This window comes from Podarcis raffonei, chromosome 15 (assembly GCF_027172205.1).
Source record: "Podarcis raffonei isolate rPodRaf1 chromosome 15, rPodRaf1.pri, whole genome shotgun sequence".
NCBI lineage: Eukaryota > Metazoa > Chordata > Lepidosauria > Squamata > Lacertidae > Podarcis > Podarcis raffonei.
The window spans coordinates 21,473,461-21,493,133 of NC_070616.1; the positions used below are offsets into that span (position 1 = coordinate 21,473,461).

Genomic DNA, 19,673 nt, shown 5'->3' on the forward strand with positions numbered 1-19,673 from the left:
TCTCTGTGGTAGCCCTTGAGTTGTGGAATTCCCTCCCAGCAGAGGTGTGCCCCAAACCCTCACTATATAGTTTTTGGGGAATGCTGAAAACACACCTCGTTGACACCTGAGATGTGTGTTTTCAGGGGCCCACTCATACTTCTTTGGTTGTAATCTCTTAAATTCGGTTGTAATCTGAATTTTAAAACATCATAACATGCTCTGAGACCTGCTGCTGAAGGGTGGGTAATACATTTAATAATACCAATACTATTATTAATGCACGAGAGGTCCAGAGGGAGGCAATATGAACAGGCCTTTTCTGCATTGGTTCACCATTTAGGTGGCAGGTGAAAACATTCCACTTTAACCAGGCCTTTGGCTGTTTGACATCTGGTGCCCTTTTAAATATGTTGTGGGAGAGGGGGGATTATTGATTTGCTTTTGTTCTTATTTTTATTATGTATTTTGTGGTTTTTATATTGTAATTTTATGTTGGGAATTCCCTGAGATCTGTGGTATACCAATTTATTATAATAATAATAATAATAATAATAATACCCCGCCCATCTGGCTGGGTTTCCTCAGCTACTCTGGGCAGCTTTCAACTGAATATTAAAAACAATACAGCATCAGACATTTAAAAACTTCCCTAAACAGGGCCGCCTTCAGTTGTCTTTTAAAAGTAAAATAGTTGTTTATTGCCTTGACATCTGCTGGGAGGGTGTTCCACAGGGCAGGCACCACTACCGAGAAGGCCCTCTGCCTGGTTCCCTGTAGCCTCACTTCTCACAGTGAGGGAACCGTCAGAAGGCCCTCGGCACTGGGGAACCTCAGTGTCTAGGCTGGATGGTGAGTGTGGAGACGCTCCTTCAGGTATAATATTAGGATAATAATGGAGACCTTTAGTATTAGCATGCAGGGCTAAAATACTAAAAGGAAACCTTTCGACAATCCCAAATGTTTCAAAGGCTTGGTTTTATCTACCCCATTGGTTGAGTTTTATGGAGTTCTGTCATATGCCATCACAGCAAACAAATGGAAACGTAACTAGATGCTTTAGCTCAGGGTCAGGCAATCTGTGGTCTGCAGTCCAAATGCTGTTGTTTTATGACTCCCATCATTTCTGATCAGGACCAGGCTGGCTGAAGCTGATGGGGGTTGGTCTGCAACAACATCTGGAGGGCCAAAGATTCCCCAACCCTTGCTCTAGCGAGATCTCACCTAAATGGCGGAAATAATCATCTAGGCCACTCCAGAAGTTCTTCTCAATGAAAGATTTCACCAGCCCCCATGGCTGTTTCCTGTATCGTAGCTCTGTAGAAACCCTGAAGAAGAAAGAAAGAAGAGGTCACTTCCAAGAGCAGTAACTTTGGCCTCATGAGCATTTGTTACAACCAATTACCTGCTTTTAGATTTGCAACGTGAAACGTTTTCCAAACATGGTATTCCTCTGAAACTACATTTAATACTCTCCTTGCTCCAAATTCAAGGAATTTTCTTTCTGTCTGTCTGTCTTTCTTAAAAGGTCTTGTGCCATTTTCAGCAACGTATTAAATTGCTGTCTTTTGTTTTCAGCTGTTCTCAATTTTCTTAAGTGTAAATTGCCTTGAGACGATGGTTTAGAAGACAATTAATAAATCAATGATGGTGACGATATAATCCTCATAGTCATAAATGTGTCACTCTATCTGCTTTTGCCTCTGGTTTCACCCTCCACTGGCATGCAGCTCTTGGAAAGTTCTCGAGACCACATAGTCCTCTGGCTGAAAAATGTCTCCCGCCCTCCTGGCTTAGGGTAAGCTGAGTGTTACTAGCCTCTGAGACTTGTATTTCCAAGCTTAGAAATATGAGCAGCAGCAACCTATCTGGGCAGATGTCATTCAACTCCGTTTATCACAGTCCTTGCTAATATCGCAAAGTTATAGCCCTGCCATACCCACCTGAGACGGCATTTGTTTCTGGCAACGCGCGTCAATGTGTAACGATTAATTGTGTAGAAATAATCGTGGTAGGGGACATCGTGAGTTAGCACCTCTGCATCTATCACGTAGCACTCGCTCTCTTGGCTTGCTTTGTACATTGTCTGGAGAAAGCAGAGAGAGAACAGACAGAGGCTGTGATCACACGGAATAGCTCAGTCTATACAGCATAAGACTCTTACTCTTAGGATTGTGGGTTTGAGCCCCCCGTCGGGTAAAATATTCCTGCACTGCAGAGTGTTTGGACTAGATGACCCCAACTCTATGGTTCTATGATCTGAGCTTTCACATGATGTAAGAGTTGCTTTTGGAAAACTAATGGGGTATAGCATGGGTTTGGTGCTCATTTCAGTGTTACTTGATTCTAGAAAAAAAAAATCGGTTTGCAACCCCTTTAACCTGGAAAATCATGGGAGTAAAGTGTCGGAATTTGGGGCAATATATGTATTTCATAATTTATTTTATAAAATTATGCTATACTAGCACACAGTTCTTTCCTGACATTTTCATGGGGGAATCATGGGGGAACAGAAGCAGGCATGTGTGGACAGGGCAGGAGAGTAGCAATGCTGTCCAATGACATTAGTTGCTGTTCAACACCACGTGTGATTGAAATTTAGCGTGATGTGCTGGTATATCGGTAAAAAAGCCATAGTTCCATAATGCAACAGGTACTGCGGCAGGAAAGGAACGTTAGAAAACGAGACAGGAGTGCTAACATTATCAGGGAAACTAATACAATATACACCATGTCTGAATGCACTCAGAGTCTATGTCCACATTTACAACAAACATTGAAAGCACTATGACATCACTTTAAACAGTCATGGTTTCCTTCAAATAATTCTGGGAGCTGTAGCTTAGAGTTCCCTTACATACAGAGTTCCCTGTAGCTTAGAGCTCCCTGTAGTTTAGAGTGATTGACTGATAAAACCACGCTGGGAATTGCAGCTCTGGGAGGGGAATTGGGGTCTCCTAACAACTCTCAGAACCTTTAACAAACTACAGCTCCCAGAATTCTTTGGGGGGAAGCCATGACTGTTTAAAGTGATGTTGTAGTGCTTTAAATGTATAATGTGAATGGGGCCTCTGCTGCCTTAACTGAACCATCCTTACTTCAAGCTGAACAGCCCAGTGCAGGCTTTGGGCTTCTCACCTGAGTCTCAGTGACAGTGGCAGTTTTTGGGGCTAGAGGGTTGGTGAGGGTGATGGTATAAAGGATAACTCTGCTCTGATTTCCAGTTTCTTCCTTCTTCCAGGGATGAAATACAATGTCTAGGAAAAGAGAGAGGAACAGATGAAAGAAGAGTGCTTCTTCACACAGTGCACAGTTAAACACTGGAACTCTCTGCCACAAGAGGCGCTCAAGGCCACCAACTTGGATGGCTTTGAAAGAGGATTAGATAAATTCATGGAGCAGGAGGAGGAGGTAACTGATGACTACCAGCCAGGATGGACAAACTCTTCCTTCACAGCTGGAACATAGCTGTCAACTTACAGATTTGAAAATAAGGGACCAGTAGCCTTGAAAATAAGGGATCAGCATCCCAAATAAGGGATTTTCCGGGCACAGGTATGTTCAGCTTCTGAGCCCCTCCAAGCCAAAGGCAGAAAGCCCAGCCAGCAGCCAAACAAAGCCTCAAGCGATGGTTCCCACAGCGCAGCAACCCGGAAAAGGGGATGCAGCAAGGAAAACCACCGTCACCTCTCCACTGGGAAGCACTGAGCAAAGGCAAGTCCCCAGGCAATGGGGCCGATTTATTCGGCACAAGGCATGCAAGCTCCACCCCCCAGTTGTTCTTAGACTCCTTATTGGGTGAGCAATGCAGCCAAGCAACACAGTTGGAGCCTCCCTCCTCCCTGGCCGGCAGGGAGGGAGGGAGAGGAGCTGCTTCCTTTGAAACCCGGGAAATTTAAGAGACATTATCAATAAGGGACAGCAGCAGGACACGGCGCTGGGATAAGGGAGTTTCCCGCCAAATAAGGGACGGTTGACAGCTATGAGCTGGAGGCAGCAGTGCTTCTGAATACCAGCTACTGAAAACCACAGGAGGGGAGAGGGCTTCTGTGCTCAAGTCTTGCTTGTGGGTTTCCCATCACAACATCTGGTTGGCCACTGTGAGAGCAGGACGTGCAGCTAGATGGCCCAATGGACTGATCCCGCAGGCTCTTCTTATGTTCAAAACAAAGGCCAATGGGTGAGAATGCAAAGCACAACGCAGTTCCCAGGGGAAAATAAAAATGACTCCCATGACCAAATTGAAGCCACAGCCCCACCTCCACCCCAGCTGGCAGACTCAGCAGGGTGGACACAGAAGGCTTATTGTTTGGTATGCATGTGGTGCCTTTTATCCTAAATCCTGTTCTCCCTTCCATTGATCAAGTGGGCCATTAAAAGTTCCCATTTTTAAAACAGGAAACTGAGGGCGAAAAATAGTAATTTGCCCAAGGCCACAGAGAGAGAAGGGGGTGGGATTTCATCCCAGGGCTTTCAGGCCCAAAGTTCACATTACTTGAGCCAAACCACGGCTGGATTCACACTGAGGCCCCTCTAATTTGTGAGGTGCTGCAATCTGATGAGACCGGCCAGATGGTCCTCAGGTGGGTTTCAGGTACCTGTAGTTTATCTAAGTGAATTTTCAAAGGGAATTTGGGGAGGTTTGCTGAAGCTCTATAGGAACTGTTTTCAGGGAGGTTTTCGATTAGACTTGCACATGTTCTCACAGGGGTTTGGCAGAACTTAGGAGGAGTTTTGATAAAGTCTGGTGGAGTTGCCCAGGGGAGCTGAACAACTCAAGAGAACCCCACTAATCACGAGCATCTCTGCTGAAAGTGTGGCAATGTCCCGTCCGACTCAATATCCCAATCTGAGCTGCTTGGAGGAAAACGTGTGATATCAATGATCCAAATAAAATACAAATTAGGTGCTGGGCAGGGTGGGGTGGAAGAATTGTGTGGGGGGGGTGTCCATTTCCCACCAGCAAGAACATTTTCTTCTTCTTGGTTTTCCATTGTCATAAAAAATAAAAACCATGATACAGAACTCAGGCAATGGGACAAAAACCCTCATTGTTACTTTGGCTGAGGGTTAGGTTACAAAATGAATTCAGGAAGATCACCCTCCCCGCCACATTTTCTGACCCAAATCTTGGGAACTACAATGTTGTGAGAGGCATGGAGAATGGTTTGCTGGTGATCTTGAGCAACTGCTGTAGAACTACAAATCCCCAAAGACCTTTGGTTGTGTGGCATGTCATTCTGACATTTGAAACTGATTCAGATTTGTAGTATGGATGTGCAACATTTTATTTATTAAAATTTATATAGCCCTTGATTGTAAACAACAATAACAACAACAACAACCCAACAACCACAAAGCAGTTTACAGAAAGTTTAAAATGATGAAATCATCAGTAAAAACAGTTAGAAACAGTCAGATTAAAATGAAATAAAAAAATCAAATCAACAGAAAGCTAAAAACAGGTTGAAAGAAGTGTCAACATTTCACATATCTGGATAGGCTTGACTAAAGAAAAATGATGTTAGCCGGTGCCAAAGAGTACTATTGACTGATGTAAATAGGCAAGGAGTTCCCAAGCTTACCAGAAAACCGCCGCTGCTCCATAAAGTCCCTCAAGAACGGAGAGTCTGTGAAGAGCAGGTCATACAGCTTATCCACACTAAAATTGAAGACTTCGTTCATGTACTGCCGTCCATTCAGATCATCGTAAAAGGCCTGAACTTCCCCTGTATAAAGAAGCAGAGAGCTTAACGTTGCAGTCTTTCACCTGACACACCTGGACGCAATAGTCTGGGCTCAGGGGAACACTTACGATGCCTGCAAACATGACACTGATTTTGAGATTGTCAGTTCCAGAGATGAGTCCGCAAGCAGGACCCCAAAGGGAACGCTGATCCTGCTCACAGATTCATCCCTGAAACAGTTAAGTAAACCTGATGTCACATTTCCATGTAGGGAAAGATTGTGGGATCCCTTCCGAAAGTGATCCATGAATGCAAAATGTGAGAGGAGTTCTTCAGGAGGACTCAATGAGCTCTAACATCTCTGCCATTTGATCTGGTTCCTGAGTAGTCAAAAGTCTCATGTGAACTACATGTCTCCAAAGAGAAGGCTGACCCTGAACATTTCTATTCTGTTTGGTGGTATTTTATTTCTTACGTTTCAGATCTGGATATGCAACAACATCTCCCTGCAGCATCTAGAGAAATATGGCTGTATTGAGTTACTTCTGGGTGTAATTATTCCTCATGCTTATAATTTTGTATGCCTTGCCTTGCTTTTATACACTAAGTTGACTTTATGTTATTACTTATCTGGTTATATTATGAAATATTGCTAAAATCAATTTTAAAAGTCTCATGTGAATCCCACCCCCCACTAATCTAGGAACATCTCCTGCACAAGCCTTACTGAAATCAATGCAGACTCGTCTGGCAGTTGCTTTTGGTGGACAGTGCTGAGACTGTCTAACCATTAACCTAATGATGATGCAAACTCTAAAAGTAATCAAGCAATACATGCGACCTAGAGAAGAACAAAGGAATATTAGACATCATTGGAAATCCAGCAGATGGATTTTGAGCTTGGAAGTCCTGAGCCTTCCAAATTGGTTGTCAGACAGTGGTACCTCAGGTTAAGAACTTAATTAGTTCCTGGGGTCTGTTCTTAACCTGAAACTGTTCTTAACCTGAGGTACCACTTTAGCCAATGGGGCCTCCCGCTGCTGCCACCGCGCCGCCGCACAATTTCTGTTCTCATCCTGAAGCAAAGTTCTTAACCCAAGGTACTATTTCTGGGTTAGCGGAGTCTGTAACCTGAAGTGTCTGTAACCCGAGGTACCACTGTAGTATTCAAGATGGGGGGGCAGGGGACACTTACAGGAGCTGTTAAACCAGGCACCCCAAACTCAGCCCTCCAGATCTTTTGGGACTACAACTCCCATCATCCTTAGCTAACAGGGCCAGTGGTCAGGGATGATGGGAATTGTGGTCCCAAAGCATCTGGAGGGCCGAGTTTGGGGATGCCTGTGTTAAACCCACCACAATACCTGCAGCCGCCAGTCACACACCTTCATCGTGAGTTTCCGAGGAATCGCTGAGTTCAGTTGGAATGTCCTCATTGTCATTGAAGTCCAGGGAGGGGGAATTAATGGGGGCAATGATCTCAATCTTGTCTCCGATAAGGTTTGCGATTGTCAGCTCCTTCTCTGAGGGGACGTCAATGAGCTCCTCTTCCTCGGGAACTACTCCTTCATACTGGAAGGGTGCAAGAAAGATCAGGGTGTTACTGCTGCCTTAAGGGTGATGCTGAGGCTTTTCAGCCATGGCTGAAACTCTATGGGGTCAGTGTGAGCGATTTCCCATTGTTCCCTGTGGAAACAGAAAGACCTAAGCTTGCTCCATATAAATTAGTATGATTCCCTTTCCATGTGGACTAAGATGGTTTTGCAACCTGTGAGACTACGGCGCGAGTTTCAAAGAGCCTGGGGCCAAATGCAATTCTTACTTATATTGACTTGTGTCCTTAGAAGGGGATTAGATAAATCCTTCAAGGAAGGTCCATCAATGGATATTAGCAAAAAGGGATAATTGGAGCTTCCATGCTCAGAGGCCGTATGACACTGAATACCAGCTGTTGGAAAGCAAAAACAGGAGGGGGGAGTTGTTGACTTCCACGGCCTGCTGATGGGATTCCTAGAGGCATCTGATCAGCCATTGTGGGAAGAAGGTTGGTGGACCTGGCAGACCTTCAGCTGGAACTCTTCTGGTGCTCTTATGCACACTGGGGTACAAACATATGCAACCATCACACTATATGCAAGATGGTCTTATTACATCCATTTATATTGGGGCACCTCCCTTTTGTATACTTATGGTAGGGATGGGGGAAATGTGAAGCCCCCTAGATGTTTTGGGCTCCAAGTCCCTTTAGCTTCAACCATACTGGCCAATGTATGGGGGATTCCCAAGGGGGGAATGAGAGAAGAGAGCAATATTTTAAAAAAATAAAATTAAAAAAGTAAGCAGTAAGATCATAAAAACCTACAAAGAGCCCTGCAGTGGCTCATCCAGTCCACAGTAGCCACCAAGATGCCCATGGGAAACTGGCAAGCCGGGCCCTGGCAGAAGGCAGTGGAGTTAGAGCATAGCCACGTGGCTGGTAGATGTTGATAGCCTTGCCCTCCATGAATTTGTCCAATCCTCTTTTAATGCCATCAAAGTTGGTGGCCTTTCCTGCATCCTGTGGGAGCGAGTTCCATAGTTTAACTATACGCTGCGGGAAGAAGGACTTCATCTGCCCTGAATTTACATTAGGAAAGGAAAAGACTGTCTAGGGAGAGGACATTGTTTCAAACAACACTGAGACTATGGCACTAAGAAGGCAATGGAGTGAGAAGGAACTGGCCATGCCGTTTGAGGAACGCGCTCTGTGGATGTGGGCAGGTCTTCATGAGAAAATGTTTCAGCACCCAGCTTTAAAATGAGAAGGGCGATCTGCACAGCTGCAGAACTTATATGTGGAAGATAGTAAGACCGATGCTTAAAAAGTAAATACACTTAAAAAACCAAAAACAAATCCACCACTATAAACCAATTAAGGACTATCTAAAAGAAAACCATCTACAGCTTTAAAAACAAAATACACACACCAGGTTGATTACAAGAGAGCCACCATCAGTGTTCCAACCCAAATCCACTGGGAACTTGAATATTTAGATTAATTACAATCCAGATTCCTTCTCTATTTAGGGAAGAGAACCATGGCGGTTACTGCTTTCCCTGTTAAATAGCAGTCCCCTGCCTACCAATGCATTGGGTCAGATCAAAGATGCAACTCTGCAAGAGGAAAAAATGCCTACTGGGACTGGAGCTTCACTGCTTCCTGTCGGTGTCAATGTGCTACTATTGGTGACAGACTTCTTAGGAAGCTGAGGGCTCGCCTCCGGTTTGGCCTCCATGCTGCTTTTCGAGGAGCTGTCGTTCACCTCAATTTCTTCCACGGGGATCTCTTCACAGTAACTAAAAGAAGAAGCAGAGACAAATGTTGAATTTCGCCAGCCCTCACATCAGTCAGCTGCTAAAAGCACCGGAGAGTGAAACCAAAGGAGTAAAAAAAATCCCGTAGGGGAGCTCAGTCAGTCTGTTGCAGCCAGGACAAGAAAGAAACCTTGTGACATCATTGTCCCCACCTGGAGTACCGTGTCCAGTTCTGGGCACCACAGTTTAAGGAGGACATTTCCAGGCTGAAATGTTCGTCGAGGAGGGCGACTGGGATGATCAAGGGTTTGGAAACCGAGCCTTATAAGGAACGGCTGGGGGAGTTGGGCACATTTAGCCTGGGGAAGAGAAGACTGAGAGGTGATACGATAGCCGTCTTCAAATATCTGAAGGGCTGTCACGTGGAAGATGGAGCAAGCTTTTCCCCCCCTGCTGCTGCAGAGGGTAGGATCTGAAGCAAAGGATTCACATTACAAGAAAGGAGATAATAACTTTCTGACTGCAAGATGTGTTTGACAGTGGACCGGACTACCTTGGAAGGTGGGGACTCTACTTCATTGGAGGTTTTTAAAGAGAGGCTGGATGGATCTCTGCACTGGAGGGGGTGGGGAAGATGATGTCTTCCAACCCTAGGTAAAGGTAAAGGGACCTCTGACCATTAGGTCCAGTCATGGCCAACTCTGGGGTTGCGGCACTCATCTCGCTTTATTGGCCTAGGGAGCCGGCGTACAGCTTCCGGGTCATGTGGCCAGCATGAATAAGCCACTTCTGGCAAACCAGAGCAGCGCACGGAAACGCCGTTTACCTTCCCGCCGAAGCGGTACCTATTTATCTACTTGCGCTTTGACGTGCTTTCGAACTGCTAGGTGGGCAGGAGCAGGGACCGAGGAACGGGAGCTCACCCCGTTGCAGGGATTCGAACCGCCGCCCTTCTGATCGGCAAGTCCTAGGCTCTGTGGTTTAACCCACAGCGCCACCTGCGTCCCTTCCTCCAACCCTACAGTCCTATGATTCCATAATCTTAAGGACTAACAGATGCATTATGGCACACGTTTTTGGGGACTACCGTCTACTTCCTCAGATACATGAAGTTACAGGCATACATGGTGGGGGTGGCAAATTCCACATAGTAAGGTCAGAAGGAAATGAAGCATATTTCCCACCCTGGCCTGATCCAGCGTTCCTGGCCCACGCAAGTGCCTGAGGCAGATCCAACTTCTGACCCTTGTGCACTAAAGTTTGTTTGACACGTCTCCGCACGCTTTAGCTCAACGTACCCCATCGTGTTGAAATCATCGTCAGGAGGCACGTAGTCTTCATCATCGCTCGTCAGCCCTAGTTCACTACCATAACACTGATGCACAAAGTGCCAGAGCTCCTTTGGACACAGGGGCTGTGGAGAGAAACACTGTGGATTGGGACCTCTCCATAGGAAGGTGACAAAACCCAAGGAGGCGAACTACGCTTGCTTATGGCTCCAAACCTAATTATGACATCTACCTATTTCTTTTCGCCACAAGATCTGTACTAAATGCACTAACAAAAAACTGTATGTGTCATCACATGTGAAAATCATGCAAGGCTCTTGCGACCGATGCCTTGGTTTGGAAGCCACAGTGCAGATAATCCCATGTTCACAAACATAGAATAGGGAGCCATTGTCAATAACATCATGATTTGAGTTTATTTAAAAAAAACAAACCAACTGCACATCACCAACAATACTTTAAAGAAAAAGTGATCTGAAGCAGGCTACAGTCTCTGGTAGCTATCTATGCATATATGCATGTATATATATTCCCCTTGAGGCTTTTAGATTGAAACAATGGAAGCCTTGTACACAAAGAGCTGGATTCTCAAAAGTTAATATGTGAAAGGGTCAAATGCACTGGTGGCCCTAAAAAAGGGAGATGGAAAAGAGAAAGACGTCCTTGAAAGCCAAGCCAAACAGCTGTTGGGATGTGCGCAGGCAGGGATGTCATAATCACATCATCAAAACAGGGCCTTAAAATTTCTAACCAGTGTTGGAATTCAGAAAGAAGCTTGCGGTTTTTAAACCATGAGGCTAGGAAAGGAGAGATTGTGTAAAGAGGGTGATAACAAGAAACCATTTGTTAAAAAATAAAAACCCGGTGCATTCTTCCTGAACAAGATGAACTTCTGGTGAGGCTTGATAAAGCTCATAGTCCAGGACAATGCAAAGCTCAGATGGGAAAAGTTTAATTAAAGAGGTGGTGCAGTGTAGCCTTTTTATTTTTAAAAAAGCCAAAGAGCCATGAGCAAGGATGTACCCAGTTCAATTATCATCAATGGGTTCTCTTAATCAACTTACCGCCTCTCATACATCACACCTGGCAAAACGGGTGAACTTTATAAAAGTGCTGTAAGCATCGCTAAGACACAGTATTTGGAGCATTCAAAAATTGTAAACTCAAAGTATCAGGGCCTTTTCTGCTGTGGTACCTCACGTTCAGAATGCTGATGTGTGGTTATAGTGTCCTTTTTACCTATGCTGTTCTAATTGCTTTTCCGTTATAGTGTGTAATTTTTACTGATTGTTAGCTTCCTTGATAAAGTATTGCAAAAGGGAAGAGTTTGTACTTTTCATGTAAATAAACAGATTCATATCTATGTGAGGATCGTCCCCACATCTCCATTTACCTTTTCAAGAAGGGCATTCTGCCAGAGCCTGAACATCATCATGTATGTCCTGTCTCGGGCGCCGAAGGAAGTGAAAAAGTGCTGTTGGAGAACAGAGATTTGGCAAAGTGAAGCAGAGAGCTTGCTATTTTCCAAGCAAATTATATGAGAACTGAGAAGCTTGGTGGTAGTAAGGCAAAACGAGCAAATGCATTACTTATGCAACTTAGACTCAGTAAGCTACTTACATAACACCCCTTTGTTATACTATCCGTTTCATAGCCTTGAATTTATTTTTCCACAGCTAGGGTGGTCCAGGGAACAGTATGCATGTCACAGAGCTGGTCCAAGTGTTCTTTTCACCTGTTGACCTCTGCATTTAACTGTTTCTGCCAAACCGACAGCCTGTGATACACCACCCTCAGCACACATCATTAAATTATGATTAAGGTATTCAGCGCCATAAGTGAAACTTTAGAGAGTTTTTATCAGCAAGAGAAACAAGCCTCTACCCAAGGAATCTACAATTGTAATGTGAACAGTAAGAGAGGAACAAGTGATGGAGAATGAGCAAAGGCATAGGCGCATTCTTATACATGTCTATTCAGACATATAGCCCACTGAATTCAATGGGACTTATTCCCAGATATATGGTTGTAGGACTACACTCTCAGTCATCATTTCAAGGACCAAGAATTGGTTCCAAGGGGAACTTGCTAAGGGCTTCATAGGGGCAAATGAGCCTAGATGGTTTTTTAAAAACTGAGTGAAGGATCACTGCTCATTGTATATAATACACCCCAAATTTACCTACAGTAAACACATCCTGCAGTGGTTTGCATTGTCTCAAAACTCTGCAAAATCTTGCTTGGTTCAAGGAACAACAAGACAAATATAAATGCCCTGGCGGAAAGCATATCAAGAGAAGCAAAATGCCTCTCAAACCACTTTCAACTCTCTTCCAGATGGGAGCTTACTGCGGAATTGGTGCCACTTAAGAACCAGGCCCAGACAGAGCGGGGCCATATGGGCCACTTGGCCCGGGCCTCCAGTTCCAAAGGGGGCCTCAGTCAGCATATTCACAATCGCAGGGGATGCACTGGGGGGAACGCGGAGGCGCAAAGACCCGGGGTAAAAAAAAGGGGGGCACATTATCTACCTGCCCGGGCCTCTGCCTGGCTCTGCAAAGCCCTGTTAAGAACACATGCTTTTCGTAGCACCCACACTTTGTCATCATCTCAAAAATGCCAGTCTGAACTGAGAAACCAGGAATGAGAGAAAGTGAATGTGCCAAATGTATATACAGGACAACTGGGTCTGAATGACCCATTTGTGACATAAGGCCGCACATGGAAGCATCCTTAAAATTTACTGTCTCATTCCAAACTGAGAACTGACACTTGGATTCATGGAGGCGGAGAATAGATATTGATGGCTACTACCCATGGCAGCTGGGCTCTGCCTCCATGGCTGGAGGTGGTTATGCTTCTGAATACCAGTTGCTGGAAGCTGCAGGAGGCGAAGGTGCCCTTGTGCTTGGTTCCTGTTGGAGGAGCCTTTCTCAACCTGTGGTCCCCAGATGTTGTTGAACTACAACTCCCATCACCCCTAGCTAACAAGGCCAGAGCTCAGGGATGATGGGAGTTGTAGTCCAACAACATCTGGGGACCACAGGTTGAGAACTGCTGTGCTGGAGGGTTTCCCACTGGCATCTAGCTAGTCACTGTGTGAGAACAGGATGCTGGACTAGATGGCCATTGACGTGATCCACCAGGCTACCGTTATGCTCATTTTACTAGTAAATTTTCTTTTTGTAGCTGCCAAATGCACCCCGAGGAGTTCTGCGCCATGTCAGTCAATTCCTGGGGCCTACTCTGTCTGTCTCAACTCAAGAGTTCAGAGCAGGTTCCCTGTTTACCAGCAGAGCCCTCTGCACTCAGTTCTTCGGATGCATCAAGAACCGAGGATTCTGGCACGCACCTTTTCAGTGTCAGTGCAAACTTGGATAGCGTTAGGAATGAGCCGTGCAGTTTTTTCCTTGGTCATAGAGCAGATGTCCTTCAAACGGACAGTCAACTGTGCAAAAAGAAAAAAAAGGAGACGAAGGAAAGTGTTAGCAAACCGACTGAGTGCAGCATTTTCAGAACGGTCCTGAAATGAGCCCGTTGGTAGAGGGGCTAAGGAAGGCACCCACCAGTGTTTCCCAGCGGAAAATGTTGCTATAGAAGCATATCCAGTTTTCAGAGAGGTAGAGTCGGCCCTGCAGGAGAATGTCTCTTTGAAGTGCACAGGAGTAATCTGCAGAGAGGTAAGAGGGTGTTGCCATCACCAACAGAAACAATGCATATTTCTTAGGAATCTAAAGACAGCTGGGAGTCACACGCGGTATAAAATAAGCACAGCACAGCCAGCAAGGCTACAGTCTAAATAATGGCAACATGAAAACTCATCCGCTTTTATTGGAGTTGTGTTTTTAAATTATTTCAACTGTTTGCTGCCCAGAGGATCCTCCTGCTTATGGGGTGACTAATAAATGTGATAAATAGTGAAGGGAAGCCACTGAAAGGAAAGACGCCTAGGAGATTTGTCAGAATAAAGTGAAAAATGAGTACAGTGCTTCCTCGGGTTAAGAACTTAATTCATTCTGGAGGTCCGTTCTTAACCTGAAATTATTTTTAACCTGAGGTACCACTTTAGCTAATGGGGCCTCCCGCTGCCGCCGCGCCATTTCTGTTCTCATCCTGAAGCAAAGTTCTTAACCCAAGGTACTATTTCTGGGTTAGTGGAGTCTGTAACCTGAAGCATCTGTAACCCGAGGTACCACTGTATGTCTGGGGATGCTGCTTAATGGGGCGGGGGGAGAGAGAAAGATGAAGCACATTGCCTTTCAAAAATGCTACCCAGCCACACTTTGCACCCTCCTGTCGATGGTCTATACAGTGGTACCTTGGTTGTCGAACTTAATCTGTTCCGGGAGTCCTTTCGACTCCTGGAACTGTCAGAAAACCAAGGTGCGGCTTCTGATTGGCTGCAGGAGCTTCTTGCACTCAATTGGAAGCTGCAAAAGCCGCATCGGACATTTGGCTTACTAAAAACATTCACAAACCAGAACACTTACTTCCAGGTTTGCAGCCAATTTGTTCAACAACTAAGCCGTTCTGGAACCAAGGCACCACTGTACCTCCTCTTTCATTATTTTGCTCCTCTACCTTATTCCTCTTGATGTGGGATGTACTTTATGGATGACCCTAAAAGATATCAGGAATGAGGTGCAGGCCTCCTGAGTAATGAAGCCAGCAACAGATAAAAGGAAACAGCACACCCCAAGAAAAAAATGTTCAAAATGAGGTAGAGACGTTTTTTTAAAAAAACTTCTCTTGTTCTGTTCTTACTATACGGTACTTTCCAAATTGATCGTGATGAACAAATTGCTGACTTTGCATCTCTGCCTTAGAATTAAAATATGAGCTGTAAGCATTATTTCCTTCTGATACATAAAAACTGCCGGTATGATAAATTATTTTTATACATTATTTTTATATATTTTCCCCATTAAATTTATATATTGTAGAAACAACCTCAAAGCAAGTTTATAAAAAGAATAAAACTATCAGCAAAGACAGTTATGCACAGTTATTTAAGACATTCAAATAATAACTAAAATCAAAACACCCGCAAACGTTCTGTACTTCTGGGTAGGGCTTGTCAAAACAAAAATGTTTTAAGCAAGCCCCAAAAGGAGTGCATTTGAGAATGGGATGGGAAACTGTCATAACAGAAGCAGTGTATTCTTATCACGATCAGGAGTGTGAACAGGGCAAGTAAACAGGGACGTTTGCACGGGATTGGTAGAAGACAGAGAACAAAGGGAGCTTGTGCCTTTTGAATTGTCTGGCTGCCTGTCCGAGCTGTCTGGGAATCTTTAGTTCTAATTCCTGCATTGCAGGGGGTTTGACTAGATGGTCACTGGGGTCCCTTCCAGCTCTATAGTTCTATGATTCCATGATTCCATTGAGCTTTTATGCAAAGATGGGTGTTAATCTGCATCACTTTTTCTTCATTAAAACAGGAAATTAACCTTCCTTCATTAGAAATATACTTTCAAATGTGAGATCAACATGTTTACAATTGTCCAGAAATAAATAGAATTGTCCCCCCGCCATCACCCAATATTGCAAACATGCCCTGAAATATGTTGTCACTGCATAACAAGATCATGCAGAAATGAAATTTTGATTTATTCGTATGTAACTATTGTGGGAATTACGGGATGTGAATTCATAGTTTTCATTCACTGGTTAGAGAATATGCACTCGGTTCCCCTGGCATGTTAAATCTTCATGAGAGCTTGTGGTGGCTGATCCTAATAAAATGTGAATGATGCACATGTACTGTATGCTTAAATTCTGCCATCTAAGGGGCGTGCAAAATCCCATGTTGACATTGCTCACCTACCAAAAGAAAATAGAGAGAGAATGTGTGTATTTGTGTGTTAGTTGATTATAGTAATACTTGGTCAAAAGTATTTCAGCAAGGGTTATAAAGAAGTGCAATTCTCTCTCTCTCTCTCTCTCTCTCTCTCTCTCTCACACACACACACACACACACACACACGGTGTATTCCTTTGTAAAATACTTGTGTAGAATACTCCAATGCCAATAGACTTTAATACAGCATTTCCTTCAATTTAATTAACCAACTGTAACTTCTCAATGAAGTCTCCAGAAGCCTATAAATACTCTTTGCTTGTGATGTAATGACTTAAATCAAAAGGCCCACACATCAAGATGAATGGCTCTAATGTGAAGTTATTGACTGAAACAATGGCTCTTCCTGGTGAGGGTAGAACGTTCTTGTACGAGGCAACTCAGAAAATAAAAGTTCCTGGGGAAAGATGTTATTCAAAACCTGGTATTCACTACTACCTATCCCACTGTTATCCTTTCTCAAAGAAAAGCTCTAATTTCTGTTCAATTCATCTTGTTTGGTGTCCAACGGAGGCAGCAAAAATGCCCTTGGTTGTTCTACCTTGCAATTACTACTATCCATACTTATACTAATCCAACCCTAACCAGCCTCCTAGATAGATCCTAATGCAGGGGTAGGCAACCTAAGGCCCGTGGGCCGGATGCGGCCCAACCGCCATCTCAATCCAGCCCATGGACAGTCCAGGAATCAGCGTGTTTCTGCATGACTAGAATGCGTCCTTTTATTTAAAATGCATCTCTGGGTTATTTGTGGGGCCTGCCTGGTGTTTTTATATGAGTAGAAAGTGTGCTTTTATTTAAAATGCATCTCTGGGTTATTTGTGGGGCATAGGAATTCATTCATTTTTATTTTCAAAATATAGTCCGGCCCACCACATGGTCTGAGGGACGGTGGACCGGCCCACGGCTGAAAAAGGTTGCTGACCCTTGTCATAATGTAAGATATCCCTTTCAAAACCATCTTGTTGTTCCCTACCCTGGGGAGGGTTCTGTTCCATTTCCTCAAGAACTGTGAAAACTAATTCTTGAAATAGTTGGAAGGCAGGATAAACAGGTCCTGACCTAGTGGAACAAAAGATGACCTCATCCTCAAAGGGTTGGCTCAAGGATCAAAGTCTTCTTCTATGCTTTCAAAATATAGTGTGTTCGACCTAAAGGCCAAACTGGGCAAGACATTATTAGTGTGACTGGAAACTTTTCTTCCAAAGCAACGAGCAGGTGCCTCAATCCAGCATGAGAGCCAGCAAAGCTGGGAGAGCAGGGTTCAAATCCCCATTTGGTCATGAAGCTCACTGGGTGACCTTGGGCCAGTCACTGGCCTACCTCACAGGATTGTTGTGAGGAGAAAATGGGGAGGGGAGAGAACCATCTGTGCTACCTTGAGTTCCATGGAGAAAAGCTGTATATAAATGTAATAATCATCACTTGGATTAGCCCCAATGGGACAATGGATTAAAGCCCCCCCCCCCCAATCCTCACACCAGGCTCTTGATTCAAATTACGCTTCCATGACTGCTATTTCCTTTTTAAAAGTTATTCACACAGTTGCTAAATGTGTAAACAGGAAAGAATGGAAAAGGAAAGCTAGTTTGGAGAGCACTTATGGTGGTGGGAAATGACAGGAGATATGGGAGACTTATCAGAGAAGAACAAGGAGAGGGGGCTTTTCCATTGGGTTTGGGTCCTAAGAATACTAATAAATTGATAAAGATCTACTCTTGTTTGTTCTGGGTCACCTTTCAGAGTAAGAACAAAAGATAACCCTCTATTAAGGCATGCGTCCCCACATTTTGTTGTTGTTTAGTCGTTTAGTCGTGTCCGAATCTTCGTGACCCCATGGACCAGAGCACGCCAGGCACCTCTGTCCTCCACTACCTCCCGCAGTTTGGTCAAACTCATGCTGGTAACCTCGAAAACACTATCCAACCATCTCGTCCTCTGTCATCCCCTTCTCCTTGTGCCCTCCATCTTTCCCAGCATCAGTGTCTTCTCCAGGGAGTCTTCTCTTCTCATGAGGTGGCCAAACTTCACGATCATACAATCTGTCTAATAGTTATCAACTATGAAGTTATCTACTTAATTTCTATCGTTTCTTTCCCATTACCCAGGATGTAAGCTCCTTCTTCGAGTGAGGAGACCAGTGATTCAAGTCCTTAAAATGTTGCAATATATTTACTATTGCATCTGTCTTTGTGAACAATCGGGTGATGACAGCAATAATCAGTCATATGAGAGTCACATTCAAATCCACAAATTAAAACATTTTGTAAGCAGAATTCTCCTTACATAACCAAGATTATTTAGGCCACTTTCATCTTAGCTGATTTCTCTTCTTTTACTCTCACATTAAATTCATTTAATTCAGTTTCCAGTTCTGATCACTTTTCAACCCACTTTCTTTTGATCTCCAGTACTTCTGCAAACAGGTTTATCTCCCTGTCCACTATCACTTTCAAGCCTGGATATTTTTGGTGAAATGTCAATCAAAATAATTAAATATAAGGAGCACTTATTCATTATCAGACACCATCTACTCTGAATGCCCCTGGGTTCCTTATTAATTTATTGCCCTGTCGGGATGCACAGCAATTCTGCAATAATTCTTTTAAAAGGGAAGTGGGTACATCTAGCATGATTTTTTGGAAATTTCACAAACTCTTCTGTATTTCCAGTAATGTATCAAGATAGTCCCTTGTGAGGGAGAGACACTTTGTAGGTCCATGACAAGGAATAAAACAAGTTGAAAAGAAAAATGGCCCCACAAGAGAAAATATCAATCCATGGATACAAGAAGTACTTAATTTTCACTACTATTTGCTGTTAGTTATTATATCTGCCTCAAAATTAAAAGATCTGAGGTATTATATTATTTATTATGTGTCGACGAAGAGGATCGGCACATAGAAAGCCTTCTGACGCAAATACACTTCTCCATTATGATAGTTCCCATCTTCAATTATTGAAAAACAGTTTGCCATATAGAAAATTCAAACATATAGGAAAAATTATACTAGGTTTTGTTTTCATCTCTGTTGCAGGAGTAACCACCAGATGTTTGATAACCAACCCAACTGAAATCTAGATAAGAAAAACGATACTACAAGGTTTTCAAGCGATTTAAGATAGACTGTTTCTTACAGTTGCTAATAATTGCCCTTCCTAACATCTCTGTAGGCACAGATAACTTGTTCAACAGAAAGCTACCCAAAGTATAGTGAAAAGAGCGCAAAGGACAAATTTTAAATTTTGAATAGCTACTTTCTTTAATACCTGTTGGCTTCCATAGCATCTGCCCCCGAACCACCATGAAACTGATGCCAGATATATTCCAAGGACTACAATTAGTCAGACAGATAGGAAAACGAGTACCAAGTTCAATGGTGTCCCCAAAAATCTTAACTTCTACTACAAGGGAAGCAGGTACCCAGGGTCTGGCCTCTCTTTCTTTAGGAGATACTTAACCTTTGCCAAGGATGAAACTTTCTGCATCCCGACTTAGAAAGGCTGACATTTATAACACAACCGAAACCTCTGCTCTTACCAACGGGCGGAAATATTTGAGGG

The 19,673-nt window shown here is 43.8% G+C and overlaps 1 protein-coding gene across 10 annotated transcripts in view; it reads right to left on the reverse strand.

Moving 5' to 3' along the window:
* The window catches only part of GRAMD1B (GRAM domain containing 1B), a 209,906-nt gene that overhangs the window by 12,995 nt on the left and 177,238 nt on the right, over positions 1–19,673 (reverse strand). For all 10 annotated transcript variants that reach the window (XM_053367385.1, XM_053367386.1, XM_053367388.1 and 7 more), the window contains 10 exons: positions 13,816–13,919; positions 13,602–13,697; positions 11,643–11,723; positions 10,259–10,374; positions 8,843–9,002; positions 7,052–7,238; positions 5,565–5,708; positions 3,118–3,236; positions 1,923–2,065; positions 1,204–1,307 (listed from right to left, as the gene is read on the reverse strand). In XM_053367385.1, the coding sequence (XP_053223360.1) occupies positions 1,204–1,307; positions 1,923–2,065; positions 3,118–3,236; positions 5,565–5,708; positions 7,052–7,238; positions 8,843–9,002; positions 10,259–10,374; positions 11,643–11,723; positions 13,602–13,697; positions 13,816–13,919 (1,254 nt within the window). The remainder of the gene's footprint in view (positions 1–1,203; positions 1,308–1,922; positions 2,066–3,117; positions 3,237–5,564; positions 5,709–7,051; positions 7,239–8,842; positions 9,003–10,258; positions 10,375–11,642; positions 11,724–13,601; positions 13,698–13,815; positions 13,920–19,673) is intronic.